The sequence below is a fragment of the Drosophila grimshawi genome, unplaced genomic scaffold, assembly GCF_018153295.1.
Source record: "Drosophila grimshawi isolate 15287-2541.00 unplaced genomic scaffold, ASM1815329v1 contig_311, whole genome shotgun sequence".
Classification (NCBI taxonomy): domain Eukaryota; kingdom Metazoa; phylum Arthropoda; class Insecta; order Diptera; family Drosophilidae; genus Drosophila; species Drosophila grimshawi.
This window is the reverse complement of record NW_025063098.1, coordinates 17943064-17959179: the sequence shown is the minus strand read 5'-3', so window position 1 is coordinate 17959179 and position 16116 is coordinate 17943064. Positions and strand designations below refer to the sequence as shown.

Sequence of the window (16116 nt, the reverse complement as noted above, 5' to 3'; positions counted from 1 at the left end):
GACCTCAGCAGCAGGAGCCTGCTAAGGGAAGCTGCACGGTCATAACATTGTCGAAGGAGCGAATGAGTGAATGAGTAAATGAGTGAACGAATGAATGAGCGATTGAAAGATTGAATGAGCTTTTGCCCTCTTTTGTTCGCCGTCGCTGTATGTAAAGGGCTTCATTTGGATTTGAGGGTGCTTTGCCACACAGTACCAGCTCCAACTCTCCACACCCATGTCAGCCCCAGCTCCAACTCCAACTCCAACACCAAATCCGGCTGCTGTTGCTCTTGTTTAGGGCTGCACGCACGCAACAATTGAGCCGTAAATCCTTTACGGTCTTAGCGCTGCTGTTTTACGCCGCTTTCAATATATTTTTTTAGGGCCTTCAGCTGCGCTTTTGTGTTTGCGGCCTGTTCTTTGAATTGTTTTGTCCCAACCCCGACTCCATTTCATATATATATATATGTATATATATATGTATACATATATATTAGTCCTTGGTTGCAAACTCAAATTAACTGCCGCACTGAGGCATTTCACATTTTATTCTTTCTATTTTATTTTTATAATTGTTCAGATTGAAACAAGCGGAAAGCGTAAATTGCTTGCGTATTGTTTGTAATGAGTTGGCCAAATAGTTGAGGCCTGGCCAGCACTTATTGACTCGTCATTTGCTTGTGGTTGATGCGGACTTCTGCGCAGCAAATATATACGTACATACATACAAAGACCAGCGAATACTTGAACACATTCGATAGTGACCAACCTCCCTTAAAAGCCAAAGTTATGTCTTATGCGTGCCATGGGATCGTGACGCTGGGGCAAAAGTTGCTAATGGAAATTGCTAACAGAAAATCATTTTCCACACGGCAACATCGTCCAAAATGTTTGGCCTCAGGGCACGCACACAATTTCCTTTCCTGTCTGCCAGTCTTTCCCCCCCACCCATACTCTTGCTAACTTTGATGAGTACAACAAGCACCAGCAACCACCAAACCCACCACCACCAACAACATCAATAACCACCAGCAGCAGCACAGGTTGCTGTAAAACTTGACTCTCTCTACCTATTCACTCACACAAGAAAGTTTGAAAAAGTTACAATGCTTTATCTATTTGTATAGCAAATTCCAAGAATTTCTCTACGTATTTCTTCAATTAGGTAATTAATAGAATTAAACACATTTTCCCATTGAAAGACTTCTTTCGATTCCATTTTTTTTTTCATGGTTAACAATTATATTTCAATAGTATTTGTTTGGTTTGTTTGTTTGTTTGTTTGTTGTATGTGTATTTGCTCCGTAATATGTATTATCAATATCCATTTCGATTTTCATGATCTTCATTAGCCATTACCATATTTCAATTACAATAATTTATTTGTGTACGTATTATTCATAGTGTCTGTTAGCTGTCCATTCAATTTCATAATTCTTAACTTGTCCTTTAGCCATGATCTAGCTGTCTTTTGATAGGTTAGCCATTTTGGTAGGATGCCATAAAACTGTATGCCAATATTGAATGCTATTGAAATATCCATTCAAATTTAAAATAAATTGCATATTTGTATTGAAACGTTTTAAACAAGAGATTTTACTCGTTAATTTGTAGTCTTGTTAATGAAATGTTTTTTGCTAGGAAAGTGTATTGTGTTCATCGGAAAACCGAAGATAGACATTTTCGACATGGATTGTATACGTTCGATAATTGAATTTTTCAGAGTAGTTGTTCTAACTATTTAATGTCGGGCATAGCGTTAATTATTCATTTGGGTGTAGTTAAAAGATAGGATAGCAAGATAGAAACTTAATTTTGTTTAGAGTATATGGAAAGACCTTTAAATTGAACAGCAACGTTACAGAACTGGGTTACGTAGTATATTTTCGATTTTTGCAATTGTATTGTTTTTTTTTTGGGAATTTTCTTTTAGGTTTGTCTTGACATATTTATTCATTAATTGTCTATTATAATTATATATTATTACATTAGTATTAGTTTAACACAAACGTCTATAACATATTAGCAGAAACAAGTGGTGAAAAATAGAATACAATCTAGCAGATACTAGTTACTTAAATATATATATATATATATATATATATTTGTATATATATATTCACTTGAAACACTTTGATCAAAACTTACCATACTCGAAACTAAGTGTTTTCCTATACAAAACTAAACTGTGGCGGCATTTCTTTAGGGCTTTACATTTAAAATTCAATTTCCTATGATTATAAATAATATTTACTAAACAATATTTACGTATAACATTAAAAAAGGTTTACTCGCATTGAATTTTCAATTTCATTAATTTTTATTTTGTTTGCTCTGCGTTCAGAGTCCTTTAGTGGTTGCCCGTATTCCATATCATATTAGGTTTGTTATCTTTATATAAAATAAACAATAATTGTTTATAATGCGCTCAGTTAATATAATTATAATTGTAATATGCTATCGAACATTTAACACTTTAAATACATATTTATGTTGAGTTTAATTTTGAAATTATCTTTTTTTCTTTTTTTTTTTTGTATATTGTGTTTACCTTCTCCATTTTATTTATATATAAGTATTGGTATCTTTATATTACATTATTTTTGTGTTTATTTTCTTTTCTTTTATAAATACATATTTATATTTTTAGCAACATATTTAATTTATACAATACGTACAGATATATTTTTTATTTTTTGGTATTTTCTGTTCTTATAAAATTTCGTAAGATATTACACATAGCCGGCACTGTTGCAAGTTCTGTAAGCTACAATTACTTTATTTTACCTTATGGACCCATGAAAACTATACACACACTATTTGTTCGAATCCAATAAATACTATACTTGAATCGTATATAGTTAAAAGTATTCGATAGTGCTGCACAGTTTTCGCAGGCTCTCCAGTCAGTTACTAAACATAATAATATAATTTTAATATTACTTAAACCGTTTTTTTGGAAGATTCTTCTAATTTACGTTCACTTCAACTATGTATATGGTCTCTAATCGCTTATTGTAAATTGGTTAAAATCCTGTTTAAATTCTTTTCATGTAAGATTTGAATGAATACAAAAAAAAAAAAAACAAGATATGTTGTTCGAGACCATTTAAAGAAGAATTAAGTAACATAATGTTGTATAGATAAATATATCTAGCTTCTGCTTACAGTTTCCTACTGACTTTCATAGTTTGATATATTAATTTTAACTATTCGGTATATTGCTTTTAGAAATGTCCATTAAATATACATATGCGTGTTTAATTTGTTTCTTTTTCTTTTATGTCATACTGATATATGTATTAGTTGTCGTTTCGTGTTTGGGTTTCCATTTAAAACAGATCGCAACAATATCTTTGAGATTCTGCTATGGTATGCTTTAAATGGATTTTGAAATCATTGATTGATTTTTCTTCTCAACATGGATCATAATCATATATATATATATATATATGTGTGTAGGTTTGTTTGCTCGCAGTTATATAAACAATGTTTTAATTGTTTGTGTTAATGTATATAAATTTTGTTTTCTATATATAGTTTTGCATTAAGATTCTGTTCGTACGAACGTACGTCGTTTTAATTGATACATTTGATGGGAGATTTTTTCATGAGTTTTTTTTTTGTTCATTTATGTAGTTCCATATTACTAAAGCTTGTTAATATGTAGAACTCTTAAGAGTTATATATAATTATATTCGTTATGTTATGTTAAATAATAATCTTAATAGACGGTAGAGTAAAACACAACTTATTTAAATTGATCAAATGATTCAGTGCATCAAAACAAAATAAAAATAGCTACCATATAGATTCTAAAAATCTTATCCGATAATTTAACTTCCCCTCCAAAGATGTTGGCTTAACTAATTGCTTTGAAAATCAGTGCATTTGCTATACATACATACATAGATTGTATGTATGAAGGAATAGCTAAAATGTGTATAAATAAATGAATCATTTCAAAATTGTTCAAAATAACCGAATGATATTATTCTAATAAACAGTATATTCGCACATATGTATTTATATACTCATTAGATAAGATAACATTGCTATTTATTTGAAAATGGCCGTGTCACTGATATGTTTACGGATATAGAATGTTCAAGTTGAAGTTTCAAGTGTCTACAGTAATATTATTCGCCAAATACACATTAAAAAACTATATAATTATTGTATATATATTTGTATATTTGCTTATCGCTGCTGATAGCTGCATACATATACGTAAACATACAATAATTATCTGTATAGTTGATAATATACAAAAATTTTCACTTTACTTTCGGATATTTTAGACCGCATAGCAGGCTAAAATTAGGTGTATAATATAGAAGCAATAAACTGCTCTCCAAAAAAGTGGTGCAATCGAAATGAATCATAAATGAAGTTATAGATAGTATCATCGATAGTAAATAGTATATATGTATAATTGATGTAGTGAATATACTACGGTTTATATCGTGTATCGTACTTAGTGATAGATACATACACAAGGTACACACATTTATGCTATGCTATCGTTGAGCTACTATGGCGGCTATATCCTCCGGATAGGAGGTTCACCATCTGGCGCATAGAGTCGACAAGCAAATAATAATTGATTGGTAGGTAAATATGAAACATCTAATATTTTCAAATTGATTTCCATTCGTTAGTAGTATATATATATATTTAATAATAGTACGGCCTAAAAATATTTGATTCCGATATGATACGATATATGTATAAGTATATATATATATACGATATAAGTGAGATTTTATGTATACTATAGCAATAGTTAATATCACTTTTGGTAATTTTAACAGGCGAGCCATTGAGACTCTGATATGTATCGTTACCTTGGTTGTGTCTTATGTTAAATATATATTTCAACGAAAACTTTTCAAATCAAAATCATATAGCACTGCTCTCCTGGTGCCACTGGGAAACGCACAAGTCCGTCGCAATGACAACCGAAAGGGTTTCTTCTTCTTCTTCTTCTCATCATCTGTTTTCGATTTGTGCAAATTGTGATATGTCTGCGATATGGATGTCATTGCCTGGTTACCATAACGGCACTTGTGGCACAGTGATGCCGAGTCAGCAGCACCGCTTACAATACTATATTGTATAAATATGTATATATAATATATATAGTGATATCTGTTATAGATGTGCACTCGGATAGCAGCAGGAACCACTGCCACTCCTTGAGTTCGATCTAATTATGACTATGCTTTGGTTTCTCTAGCTTCTCTCTGATAGACACGGCTGCTTTAGTACTGAGTATAGGGCTTATGCGTCCAAATATCTGGCGATATGGCGCTATATATATATATATGTATATATGTATGTATATGTGTGTATAGAGCTGCGTGCGTGTTACTTCTATCATTAAACTACAGCTCTTTTAACTAACGATCGTGTATAATACAAAACTGGTGCATGGCATTTAACTAACAGCTGCTTGAACTATTCGCATGCAATGCTTTTTTCCTTTTTTTTTTATAGTGTACGTTACCACTTACTATAAATAGGTAATATTCTATCGAAATATAAGTGAGTTTAATAAGTATTCCAAAACGAAACAAAGAAACGCCTCAAGTTTTCAACATATAAACAAATTGTATATAAATTTGCTGTAAACTAAATGTTTTTGTTTTGTTTTTTCTGGTTTTTTGTGTTAGACAACAGTTTAAAATCCTTGTCTAAAGGGATTCGCTGGTCCGGCAGGACCTCTGCTTTGCGGCTGCTGCTGCTGCTGTTGCTGGAAAGGATTTGCAACACGTGGCTGAGCATAGCTGCCACCCTGCTCCTGATAGCCCGGCTGATAGCTCTGATCCTGTTGATATCCCTGCTGCTGCTGCTGCTGCTGTGATTGATACTCGTACTGCTGCTGCTGCTGCTGCTGCTCATCCAAATTAGTCTCCTGTTCCGGCTGATATTGCTGTCCGTACTCAAGGTGATTCTTTAGCTCGCCCTCGACGGGCTTCTGGTCGTGCATGACATACGTTTGGTACTCCTTGTTCGGTGGATCCTGCATCAAAATATTAGCCTCATTCTCGAACGGCTTGAAATCGTAAATGTTGCGCAACTTGCGCAGCACAGGCACATAGGCAAGATTGGCGAAGGCAATGAGAAAGTTGAGGGCAGTAAACCCAATCGCCTCGACCACCCCACCAGCAATGATGGGGCCAACGGCATACGCAATCGAATACGAGATATCCGCAATGGCATAGATACTGCCATACACAGATACATAGCGCACATCCACCAGATAGCCGAGAGTTGGCAACAATGCCGTGTCGATGAGCGCAATGCCAAAGCAGATGACACAAATGGGCAACATGAGCATCTTGTAGCCGCTACAGAATGGTATGATGAAGCAGGAGAAGCCCTCCAACGCCAATCCGCCGGCTGCCATCAGCCACTGGTGCTGTGGATATTTTCTGGCCATTTTAACGGTGATCACCACGCCCAACACATGCGGAAAGAAGGCCGGCAGCCAGACCATGCCAATTTTCCAGTTTTCCGTTGTCATATTATCCTCCATCCACAGGGATATGGTCGGCTCGAGGAAGGCCAGCGCCACATTGGACATCGTTAGTGCTCCAGCACATACGGCTATATAGGGATCCATGAGGAGTCGCCAGATGGGTATAGTCTGAGTCTGGACCTCTTTGCTCTGTTTGAGTTGTTCCTTGACCGGTTTCATGACCAGCAGCAGCATCAAACCATCCAGCAGACAGACCATGGCCAATATGAGGAAAGGCACCTCTTTCCCTGCAAATTGATACAGTGCACCGCCGAACGGTGGCGCCACCAGGCAGCCAAAACTGATGAAGGCCAGCGCAATGCCTAGCGCCTGTGAACGTTCATTCTCCTCCGTGAAACGATCTGCAATCATCGCCAGACCAGCTGTGTCCGCAAATGCGGAGCCAGCACCTTGAAGGGAGCGGGCAAAGAAGAGGACACTGTAGCTGCTGCCGCAGGCAAATACCGCTGTGGAGAAGAACATGATGGTTAGGCCAATCATCATGGGTATATCGTAGCCGATCTTATCGATCAGTCCGCCCGAGAACGGATTCACCATCAGCTGAACAATCGCCTTGGAGGCGAAGAGTATGCCCGTGGCCGAGTCCTGACCATGATGATCGTGATGAACCGGTATTATCTGCCCGGTAATATTGTCTCGCAGCGGTGGTGGCGTCGGACCATCATCGAAACTGCCAATTTCGCGCAAATAGTCGGGTATGATGGGCACAATGACCATATACAGCATGTTGTCCAGCAACAGGGCAATGGATACGATAACTAGGATAAGGCGACGCTGGTTCACCGGCTCCTGTATCTTCTCCCACACAATCTCCTTCACCTCGCGCAGCTCCAGATTGATCAATGGTATTTGAAATGAGGCCATTTTGTCTGCTTCGTTTTTCTTTTCACCTTCTCCTTGTTATCCTTTAAAGTTTCTGTTCACTCGCTTGTTGTTCTTCTTTTCTTTGTTCTTTTTTGTACTCAATGTTGCCACCCCATGCGCTGCGCCCGCTGCTTTATTGTTGCTTTGTTTTGTTTTTGCCGCTTTTCAATTTCATGTTCGCTGCCGGAAATTGTGCAACAGTGCCTCAATGTGGCCGCCTTCCGTTTCCGTTTGCCCTACCGTTAATTGCTGTCGCCAAGCAATTCTTCGAGCGAGTAATTCTTCGATATGCTTGGCTCTGAGGTGGTTTTGGTGGTTCACTTATTTGGTTAACTATATTGTTTGTTCTTCCTGCTGCAGTTGCTGCTGCTGTGTTTTACATGATTTCGTGCTGTTGTTGATGTTGTGGTAGTTGTTGTTGTTGTTGTTGGTGTGCGAGTTGTTGGCATGCCAGTGAACAACCTTTAACGACACAGAAACAAGATTTCGTTAGATGTTTGTTTTTATTATTTTTTTCTTATTTTTATTTGTTCTTTTTTTTCACTCTTTCAGCATAGATGTTTTTATTTATGACTTTTATAACAGGAGCTGGCAGAATTTATTTTTTATTATTGAAATATTATACAATTGTTTTTCATTTGCTTTTATGATTGAAATGTTGTTTCTGTGTTGCAAAAGGATGCCTGCTGGTGAACAAAAATGTGTATTGTTAAGATTAGTTTACACAGCGTTTCTTATTTTTGCACATTCTCGATTTACATATAGGTATATATGTTTGTATTCACAGATAGATAAGTAGAGCGTTTCTTTGCACAGCAATTTGACACATTTCAATCATAAAACAAATACCAAAAATATATTCTATAATTAAAGTAATTAATATTCAATATTAATATTCATAGACAATAAATACAAAAGACATTATTTGTCATTGAGACATTGAGAGGGAAAGCCGCTGTAAAAATGTGCATTTAATGCTCTTAGCCAAGTGCCACATAGTACAATTGAATTTATTGAATGAGTATTACGCTAGACTGCTTTCACAACAATACAATACACACTCACAGGGGTAGTTCGAGGAGAGTCCTCAGAGTCACGTGGCCACACTCGAAACCTGCGCCGTGCTGTAATTACTTGTAATCATTGCCGTTTCCTGTACAAAACCCAAAAAACGGACAAGCACCTCTTGAATAGCACGCAAGCCACACATAAATAACAACCCAAACCAATAATACAATGAATATAAAGCTAGTATAATAGTTGGCTACATCCATAGTATATTTCATTCATAAGAAAAATAAAAAAATTGAGCGCCTTTCAATGAGTTATATGTATATGGTATATGGTACTTAATTTTGTGTATTTCATCTATTAATTTCCCATTCATATTATATATTTATATTAATATATTCATTTCGCTGTATAATATTTACTTATTTAATATACTTGAAAGCCAAATAGTATTTTAAATGAATTGTCATATATTTCTTTGGTTTAAAGAAGTTTGGAAAGTTTTCCTTGCGATTTCAAACTTTTTGAATCCTTAGAATAAAACTCGTTGGTTAAAGAGACAGAGAGGATATACTAAGGAAAGCGTTTCATACAACAGTTTTCCTTACTTTTCACACTGATGATAATCTCGTTTTCCTTATAGAATTGAGATAAACTCAGAAAACTTTTCTAGCCGATATCTTCTATGTGGGTGGCTGTGCCCAACTGTCTGCTCTCCCACGCCAGCTATCAATGCTGATCTAATTTCAACATTTATCTACCTTGTAGCGCATGGCCTGCCACCCTCCAATAGACAAACATATAAAAAAAGGAAACGATACGTGTGCTGGGTATAAAAATATTCCCCCTGCACCGTACACCTCCCCAAACACACACACACACACACAGTGTATATTGCATGTCTGCGCCTTTAGGTATATACGAGACGTAACGAAAACATTTCGTTTTATCATTAAATTTTCATGACCACGTTTTTCATGAGTTCTGTTTCCCCAACTGCCTGTCTTGAGTCTGTACCTGGGGGGGAATCTGCTCAGATCTGGTGGGGCGGCATACACACCCCTTAAAGCCTGCACATGAGGCAATTATCGTGTGTATGTGAGTGTGAGATGTGTGTGTGTGTGTGTGTGTGTATGTGCGAGTTTCACTGTTATTTTTATTCATTCGACGACTTTAATTTTGGTTTTTTGTGCTAGCGGGCCATAACTACAAATAACAAGCAGAGCCTGGCCCAGGTGGGTCGCTGTACTTGACCCTGGGGTTGCAACATGCCAAGCTTTTATCAAAGCCAGGGGTTGCTGTGCTGCTGCTTTGACGCTGCTCGAGTCAAGTGCAGAAACGTGTGTGTGCCAACATGTTGGTTATAATAATGAGAGAGTCAGATAGAAATACAGAGTGAGAGAGGCAGAGAGAGAGAGAGAGAGAGAGAGAGAGAGAGGGCGAGAGCAGGCCAAGCACATTGCCAGGCAAGAATATATATTAAAATCTATATAGAAAAACGCACCGCACTCACACACACATCCGCACATCCGCACATCAAACAGCGCCAATTTATATTTATGCCTTTATAATTTTATTGATTTTTCCCCACTGACTGGCGAAAACTCTCTTCTCGCATTCGGACAGCTGACGAGTTTCCCAAGCGATAAAACATTTTTGATTTTTCGCATATAGGCTTATTTCTATTTCAGGTTGTGTTTCTGTTTATTGCTTTCATAACGTTTACTAAACATGAAATTCATTTCGTCGGACTTCTGTTGTTGGCCCTTTTTGTTCATTATCCTTGGGCGCTTTATTTCGCTTTATTTCCTTTTCATATTTGCGCAACTTCCCGGCCCCAACAGTCAGCAGAATCAGAACCAGAATCAGCAGCCTCAACTACCTCAATTAGCCAGTCGTGAATTCATAATTTATTAATGCAGCCTCCAAGCTGCCGCACTTTCGAAAATCATTCACAGCCTTGTGAGCAATGATTTTGGCCTTTTCTTTTTGGCCATTTCATGAATAATTTCATAATGCGGCATCTTGCGAAAAACCTAAATGTAAAACTTTTTTCCATTCAGCTTTTATAATTTGGACAGACATGAAATCCATCCGAAAGGAATTGCCACAAATGTTAGTCTAGCTGGAAGTCTTAGTCTTGCTTAAGCGTGTGTGAGTGTGTATGTTTGTGGAAATTCAATCTATTTGCAGACAGCTCGATAACACACCAAAGTGCACTTTTCTACAGACTCCAAATGAAATTTTCGCCTGCAATTTGAGCTGGCTGGCGCAAAATGCCAGCTGCAAGGGGCAACTAAAATAGATTACTTTCCCGATAGTAGTTCTCTACATAAGCAAGTAGGTAAGTTATGAGCAAAAGTAGCTTTAAGTTTTCATAAGATGGCGGGTAACACTCTCTTTTGCGCTTCAATTTGCCACTCATCCTTTGAGTCGACCCACTTCACCTTGAATCATAGACAGGATGATCGCCGACTTTTGCTACTTTCTGTTGACTAAGGAACAACGCAGCACTTACCCCATTCAACAACAAAAAAATAACACAGGCAGCTAAAGCTCCTCCTTTCTCCCAGCTCAGACTTTGGGCAAAGAATGAAATTATATTTATTTATTTATGTTACGGAAGGTTTTTCAAATGCCTTTTGAATGCCTGCCTGCCTGCCTGTCACTCTCTGTCGGTCTGACGAGGTAATCAGCATAAAATGAAATTCCATCTTTCCAAAAAGTAGAAGAACAAATTGAATTTTTATACCCATAAAGTAGACAATTGCCAAGCCTAAGTGCGAATAATGTTTAACATTTTATTGCTCAATCAAACATTTTATATATATTTTTTAAATATAATTTGATTACTCCGCTAATTGTTCTTATTATTAATTTCTAACTTTAATTTTTAAATATTAATTTCTTGTAACCTCTTTAAAAAGTTGTGTACTGTATTGAAATTAAAAAACAATTAATTAAAAAGAATTAAATATACAAGAAGCAGAGTTAAACCAAAAACTGTTTAACTTTTTTCAACAATTTAAATACTTTTTAGAATACGATGAATGAAAAGAAAAACCAATCATAACATTTATGATAATCCGCGCTTCACACGTCCGTCGACAAAAGGCGTCGCAAATCCCTACAAGTGTGCTATTCTCTACACACATACACACACACACATACACACACAAGTGCATATGTTGCCTGAACCCCCCACAAACCTATCTCCCCGAACAACCAAAGAACCCGTCGAGCACTCCGCAAGTGTTGTAAGCTGCTTTGCTCAAGTGGCTGTCGAAGGGTTGCCAAGTTTCATCTTTTTCGATTGTTCGAGTCTGTGTTTGCTGAGGCGTGCGCATATTTATGGCACTCAGTGTTGCCTATATGTCACTCACAATGTATTGCCTAATTTTGGGCGCACTCATTGATTAATGATATGTGAGCAATTTGTGTGTACAATATTTGTTGTAGTTGCTGTATGTCCATCTGTCCATTTAATGAACTGTGGACAGCTCACCTGACTAACCTGGCTAACAATGGCTAGCTCAGTAACCACTCCCCCAACTTGATCGATTAAGCAGCGCCCCTTTGTGCGCTTTGGCCTTAACCCTCTTTTGTCAGTCAAGCGCTTCTTTTGTGCCATCCTCCATCGCATTCGCCTTCTTCAGCCTGCTTTCTGTTGCTGTTTCTGTTGCTGTTTCTGTTTCAAGTTTAATTGTCTTGTCTTTGGCTTTCGGCCCTATCGATTTCCCTACAATTGGGTTAGCTTAATTGGTTTGTTCGCGACCCAAGCTAAAAAGGCAGGAAACAAATTTTTTTTTAATTGCTAAAGTTTTTAAATAGCCCCTCACTGCCTCGAGCAGTCAAGTTATCAAAATCCCCAAAGCATCAGTTACACCCAAAATGTGTCTAGATAGATGGATTATTGTTGTTGTTGTTATTGTTGTTGTTCTCATTGTTTTGTATAAGCATAAAATGGCTTTTATCAAGTCCCAGGAGATTCACTGCCACTTAGCTGCAGGCCAACAGAGTTCAGGATCCAGCCGATGGGTCTGGGACTGTTGCCATTAGCCACCAGGCATAATAGGTGTCTTTTTCTCGGCTCTATAATCGTAAAAATAAACAACATGTACAAAATACCATAATACTTAATCTGCTGGCGGCAATTGTTGAGGCAATTTTATTTTCTCTTTTAGCCGGTTCCCTTTAGCAACACTGCACTCAAAGATAAATTCCGTTTCATATTCAAATATAATTAGAAAGAAGTCCCTACCGATTTGTACTTGACACTTCAAGCACAAACGTTGAGTATTCTTGAAAGATCGAAAACATTTTCGAACGTTCATTTTACATAAAGATGTACAGAAATTCTTGAATGAAGTAGAAATGACTAATTACGAAAGCTTTTGGGTTTCAAATATGTATAAAATGGCTTAGTTTCTATTTGATAACCTGACTTTTCATAAATTTGAGAACCTCAGTTCTTCATTATAAGAGTTATTGGATTTTTAAAATTGTAAAACAATTTAATAATTGATTTGAAACCCTCAGTTCTCTTTTCAAACTAACATCCGAGTATTTTGGTACTTCAAATAACTAAATATTTTACTATGAGCAATTGAGTTATTGTTTTAAAAATTATCTAGAAATCGTACCTATCCCAAAATAGTCTTCCCTTAAGAAATCTAATCAGAACAAGAAACGTAATTAAAGAAATATTTTGGTACACTAGAACCTTCACAACATTTTTATTTTTTGCTGAGTGTGACTATAAATCAAAGCATTAAATGGGCGTGGCTCGTAGCTCGTTGGCTACTGTGGGCGTATTAAATGAGCATGTTTCTCACCGAACCCAGGCAGCATGCTTGGTCAGCTTCAGTTACAAATTGATTTGCACATAAATAACTTGGCCAGCTCAGCGCTTAGTGCTTCCTGCCCCAGCATAGACATATAAATTACCTTTATGTACAGCTATTTTGCAGAACTACATGTTATATATATGTATATATATATATACATATATACATTTTCCTATGCCGTAGTTAATTTAGTTGGAACTTTTGATTAATAGCAATGCTGCTGGCCAGATCTTGGCTATCACGAAGACCAGTTTTTAAGCATCTGACAAGGCGCAAAATGTGAGCATTTGTATCGCTACAAATGCCTCCCAATCAACAACACCATCAGCGCCCGTTTTATGAGTTTACGACTTTTGATGTCGACTGCCAGACGCAGGACTCGGCGTCCCCCTCTTGTTTGCACTCATGCTGCTCCTGCTGATGCTGCTCCTGCTTCTGCTACTGCTGATGATGGCTCAATGTGCCCAGTTCAACCCTCGAACTGTGCTGGTTTCTCTGCGGTCTCTGCGGAAAATTCAGGAGCAGGGACGGTCGGGTGTTTTATCAGACAGCATCAAGACAAATGCGTTACTTGTTTCTCGTTTGGCTTATTACCGAGCTACCTTCCTGGCTGGCCTGGCCTGGCTGCCAGCCAGCCTTTGTCTCTGCGTCAGAATCTGGGCCTGGGCCTGGTTGCCACCCCTTCGGGCCGCCGAGCGCCCTTTTTGTTTTGACATGAAACCGCTATGAACACATCAGCGTTACAAACGCGTCTACAAGGGCAAACAAGGCAAACAATCTAATGACGAGGCAGCCGTTGTCTTGTTTCTCCCGTGTTTTTGTGTTTGTATTTGTGTTTGTGTGGGAAATTTATATTTATTGGTTTCATTATGCAGCAGCAGCAGCAGCCACAGCCACAGCACAGCAACCGAGCAAAAATTCCTTATTCAGGTGGTTAACTGTCTTTTTGATAAACTTGATCTAGTGCGAAGAAGTATTTCTAGCCACCCCACAGAACTGGTCGTTTTTAATGATTTAATGAAAAACCACGCAGAAAATTTCATTAGCCATCACAAACCTAATAATGAAATCTTTGCTTTTCGGCTCTAACAATTAGCTGACATCTCTCAACACAATGTTAAGAAGCTAATATAAGTTGGTAAATATAAATTGTAAGTAGCATATTCGATTCAAATTTTTAATTATTTTTTAAAAACGAAATTGAAATGAACTGATCAATTGAACAATGATAGTAAATTAAAACATAAATGTAAGTGAATTTTTAATTACTCATCTTTATATAATAATTTATCATTGCAGCTTTGAGGTTTTCAAATTAATAAATAAATTAATAAATTAATAATAATTCTAATTTTAACAACAAAATTAAAGTGATCTGATAAATTTGTTGATATAAATCGACAATAATTAAAAATATAATGACAATCTTTTTTTAATTATTCATGAGTTGATAATAACTAATCATTTTAGCTCTCAGGTCATAAAATAAAAATAATTATTAAGAAATTAATAAACTAGTTGATGGAAAAAGTGCAGTTATGCTGAAAAACACAATACATTTTAAAATCAATAAAAATCTAATAGATTCCAAATTTCTGTATATAAATTAATAAAAAATTCAACTTGATTGAGCATATTTACATGGTAAATATGTAATTGTGTTGAAGTAGATGAGAAAAGTTCAGTTAAGCCCAACTCGAAATAGTCAGCTCCTTTTATACAATTCTCAAATAAAATTCTCAGATATCCACTCGAGTGTCCTGTGTACATTACATAAGAACAAGAACAAGAACTAGAAGAAGAACAACAACAAGAAGCGTTGACGCTCTCGCCACTCGCACGTTAGAAGACCAACTGTAACTGTTCCATTCCGTTTTGTATCACTGAGAGACGAGCCCGAAATGTTTGCTCGTGCCACAAAACAAATGTGTCTATCCACACCTTGTGTGCATGTGTGTGTGTGTGTGTGTGTGTCAAAGGACAACGATGAGGACGAAACACTTGCAGCTTTTGTAGTGTTTGTATGAGAGAAGTTGTTTAATTTTAATTATATGTGAATATCCTGGGCCACGTCGTCAGGTTATGTAAGTACTCGAAATAAATTGCAGCATAGAAAAAGCAAAAAAAAAAAAAAGAAAGGAAAACATACATACAAATACGTATGCGTGTGTGTGTGTGTGTGTGGCTCACCTGTATCGCTCGGTGTGATATTGCTGAGGCGGTGGGTGAGAAACCCGCGCAAATTGGAGACAACACGCTGCGGCGAGTTGGGCCCGCTGCCAATGGAGAAGCTACGCAATTTGGAGAACAGTGCCGCCGACTCCGCGCCACTGCCCGTGGCGCTGCTGGTGCCTTCGTTGGACGCCACGTTCCTTGGATGCAAACAGCAATTAAATGATGAGTAGTTCTCTCGAATTGAAGCGACTCAGTTGCGCGCAAACTTCACCAGCTCTTGTTGTGGCTGTTGTTGTTGCTGTGGTTGTTGCTGTTGCTGTTGCTGTTGTTATTGCGATTTATTGGACTTCTTTTGCTTTTATGCTTTTCACAAACTTTGACGGCAGAGTTATGTAAAAACTGAGGCGAGACACGAGCCCAAAAAACATGACAGTCCAAACACCGAACACACCGTACAGGGAACACACCGTACACGCTGACACTCTGCACCCGTTGCCCGTTTCGAAAACTTTTGTACTTTGCAAAATAATTTGTTCGAAAATGTTCTCTTCTTTTTGCCACGAAATGATAGTTTTTGTTTTTTTTTTCTAGAATTTTCTTTTGTGTAGTTGTGTGTGTGTGGGAGGCCGAGGCCAGACAACGACAACGACAGCAAATGGCAGCGTGCGTTGTGTCGTCCGGGCAGGAGCAAAG

General features: G+C 37.2%; 2 protein-coding genes across 2 annotated transcripts in view; both read right to left on the bottom strand.

Annotated features, from left to right (window-relative positions):
• Window positions 1–16116, bottom strand: part of LOC6567386 (choline O-acetyltransferase) — a 31431-nt gene that overhangs the window by 13299 nt on the left and 2016 nt on the right. The window contains exon 2 of the mRNA XM_032740077.2: window positions 15439–15672. Coding sequence (XP_032595968.1) covers window positions 15439–15672 — 234 coding nt within the window. The remainder of the gene's footprint in view (window positions 1–15438; window positions 15673–16116) is intronic.
• Window positions 4690–7443, bottom strand: LOC6571024 (vesicular acetylcholine transporter). The gene has a single exon (XM_001997194.3). The coding sequence runs from the start codon at window positions 7388–7390 to the stop codon at window positions 5666–5668; it is 1725 nt and encodes a 574-aa protein (XP_001997230.2). The 5' UTR covers window positions 7391–7443; the 3' UTR covers window positions 4690–5665.

Bases quoted from the DNA above. Each gene is read 5' to 3' on its own strand.
- LOC6571024 (XM_001997194.3), bottom strand. From the start codon at position 7,390: ATGGCCTCATTTCAAATACCATTGATCAATCTGGAGCTGCGCGAGGTG.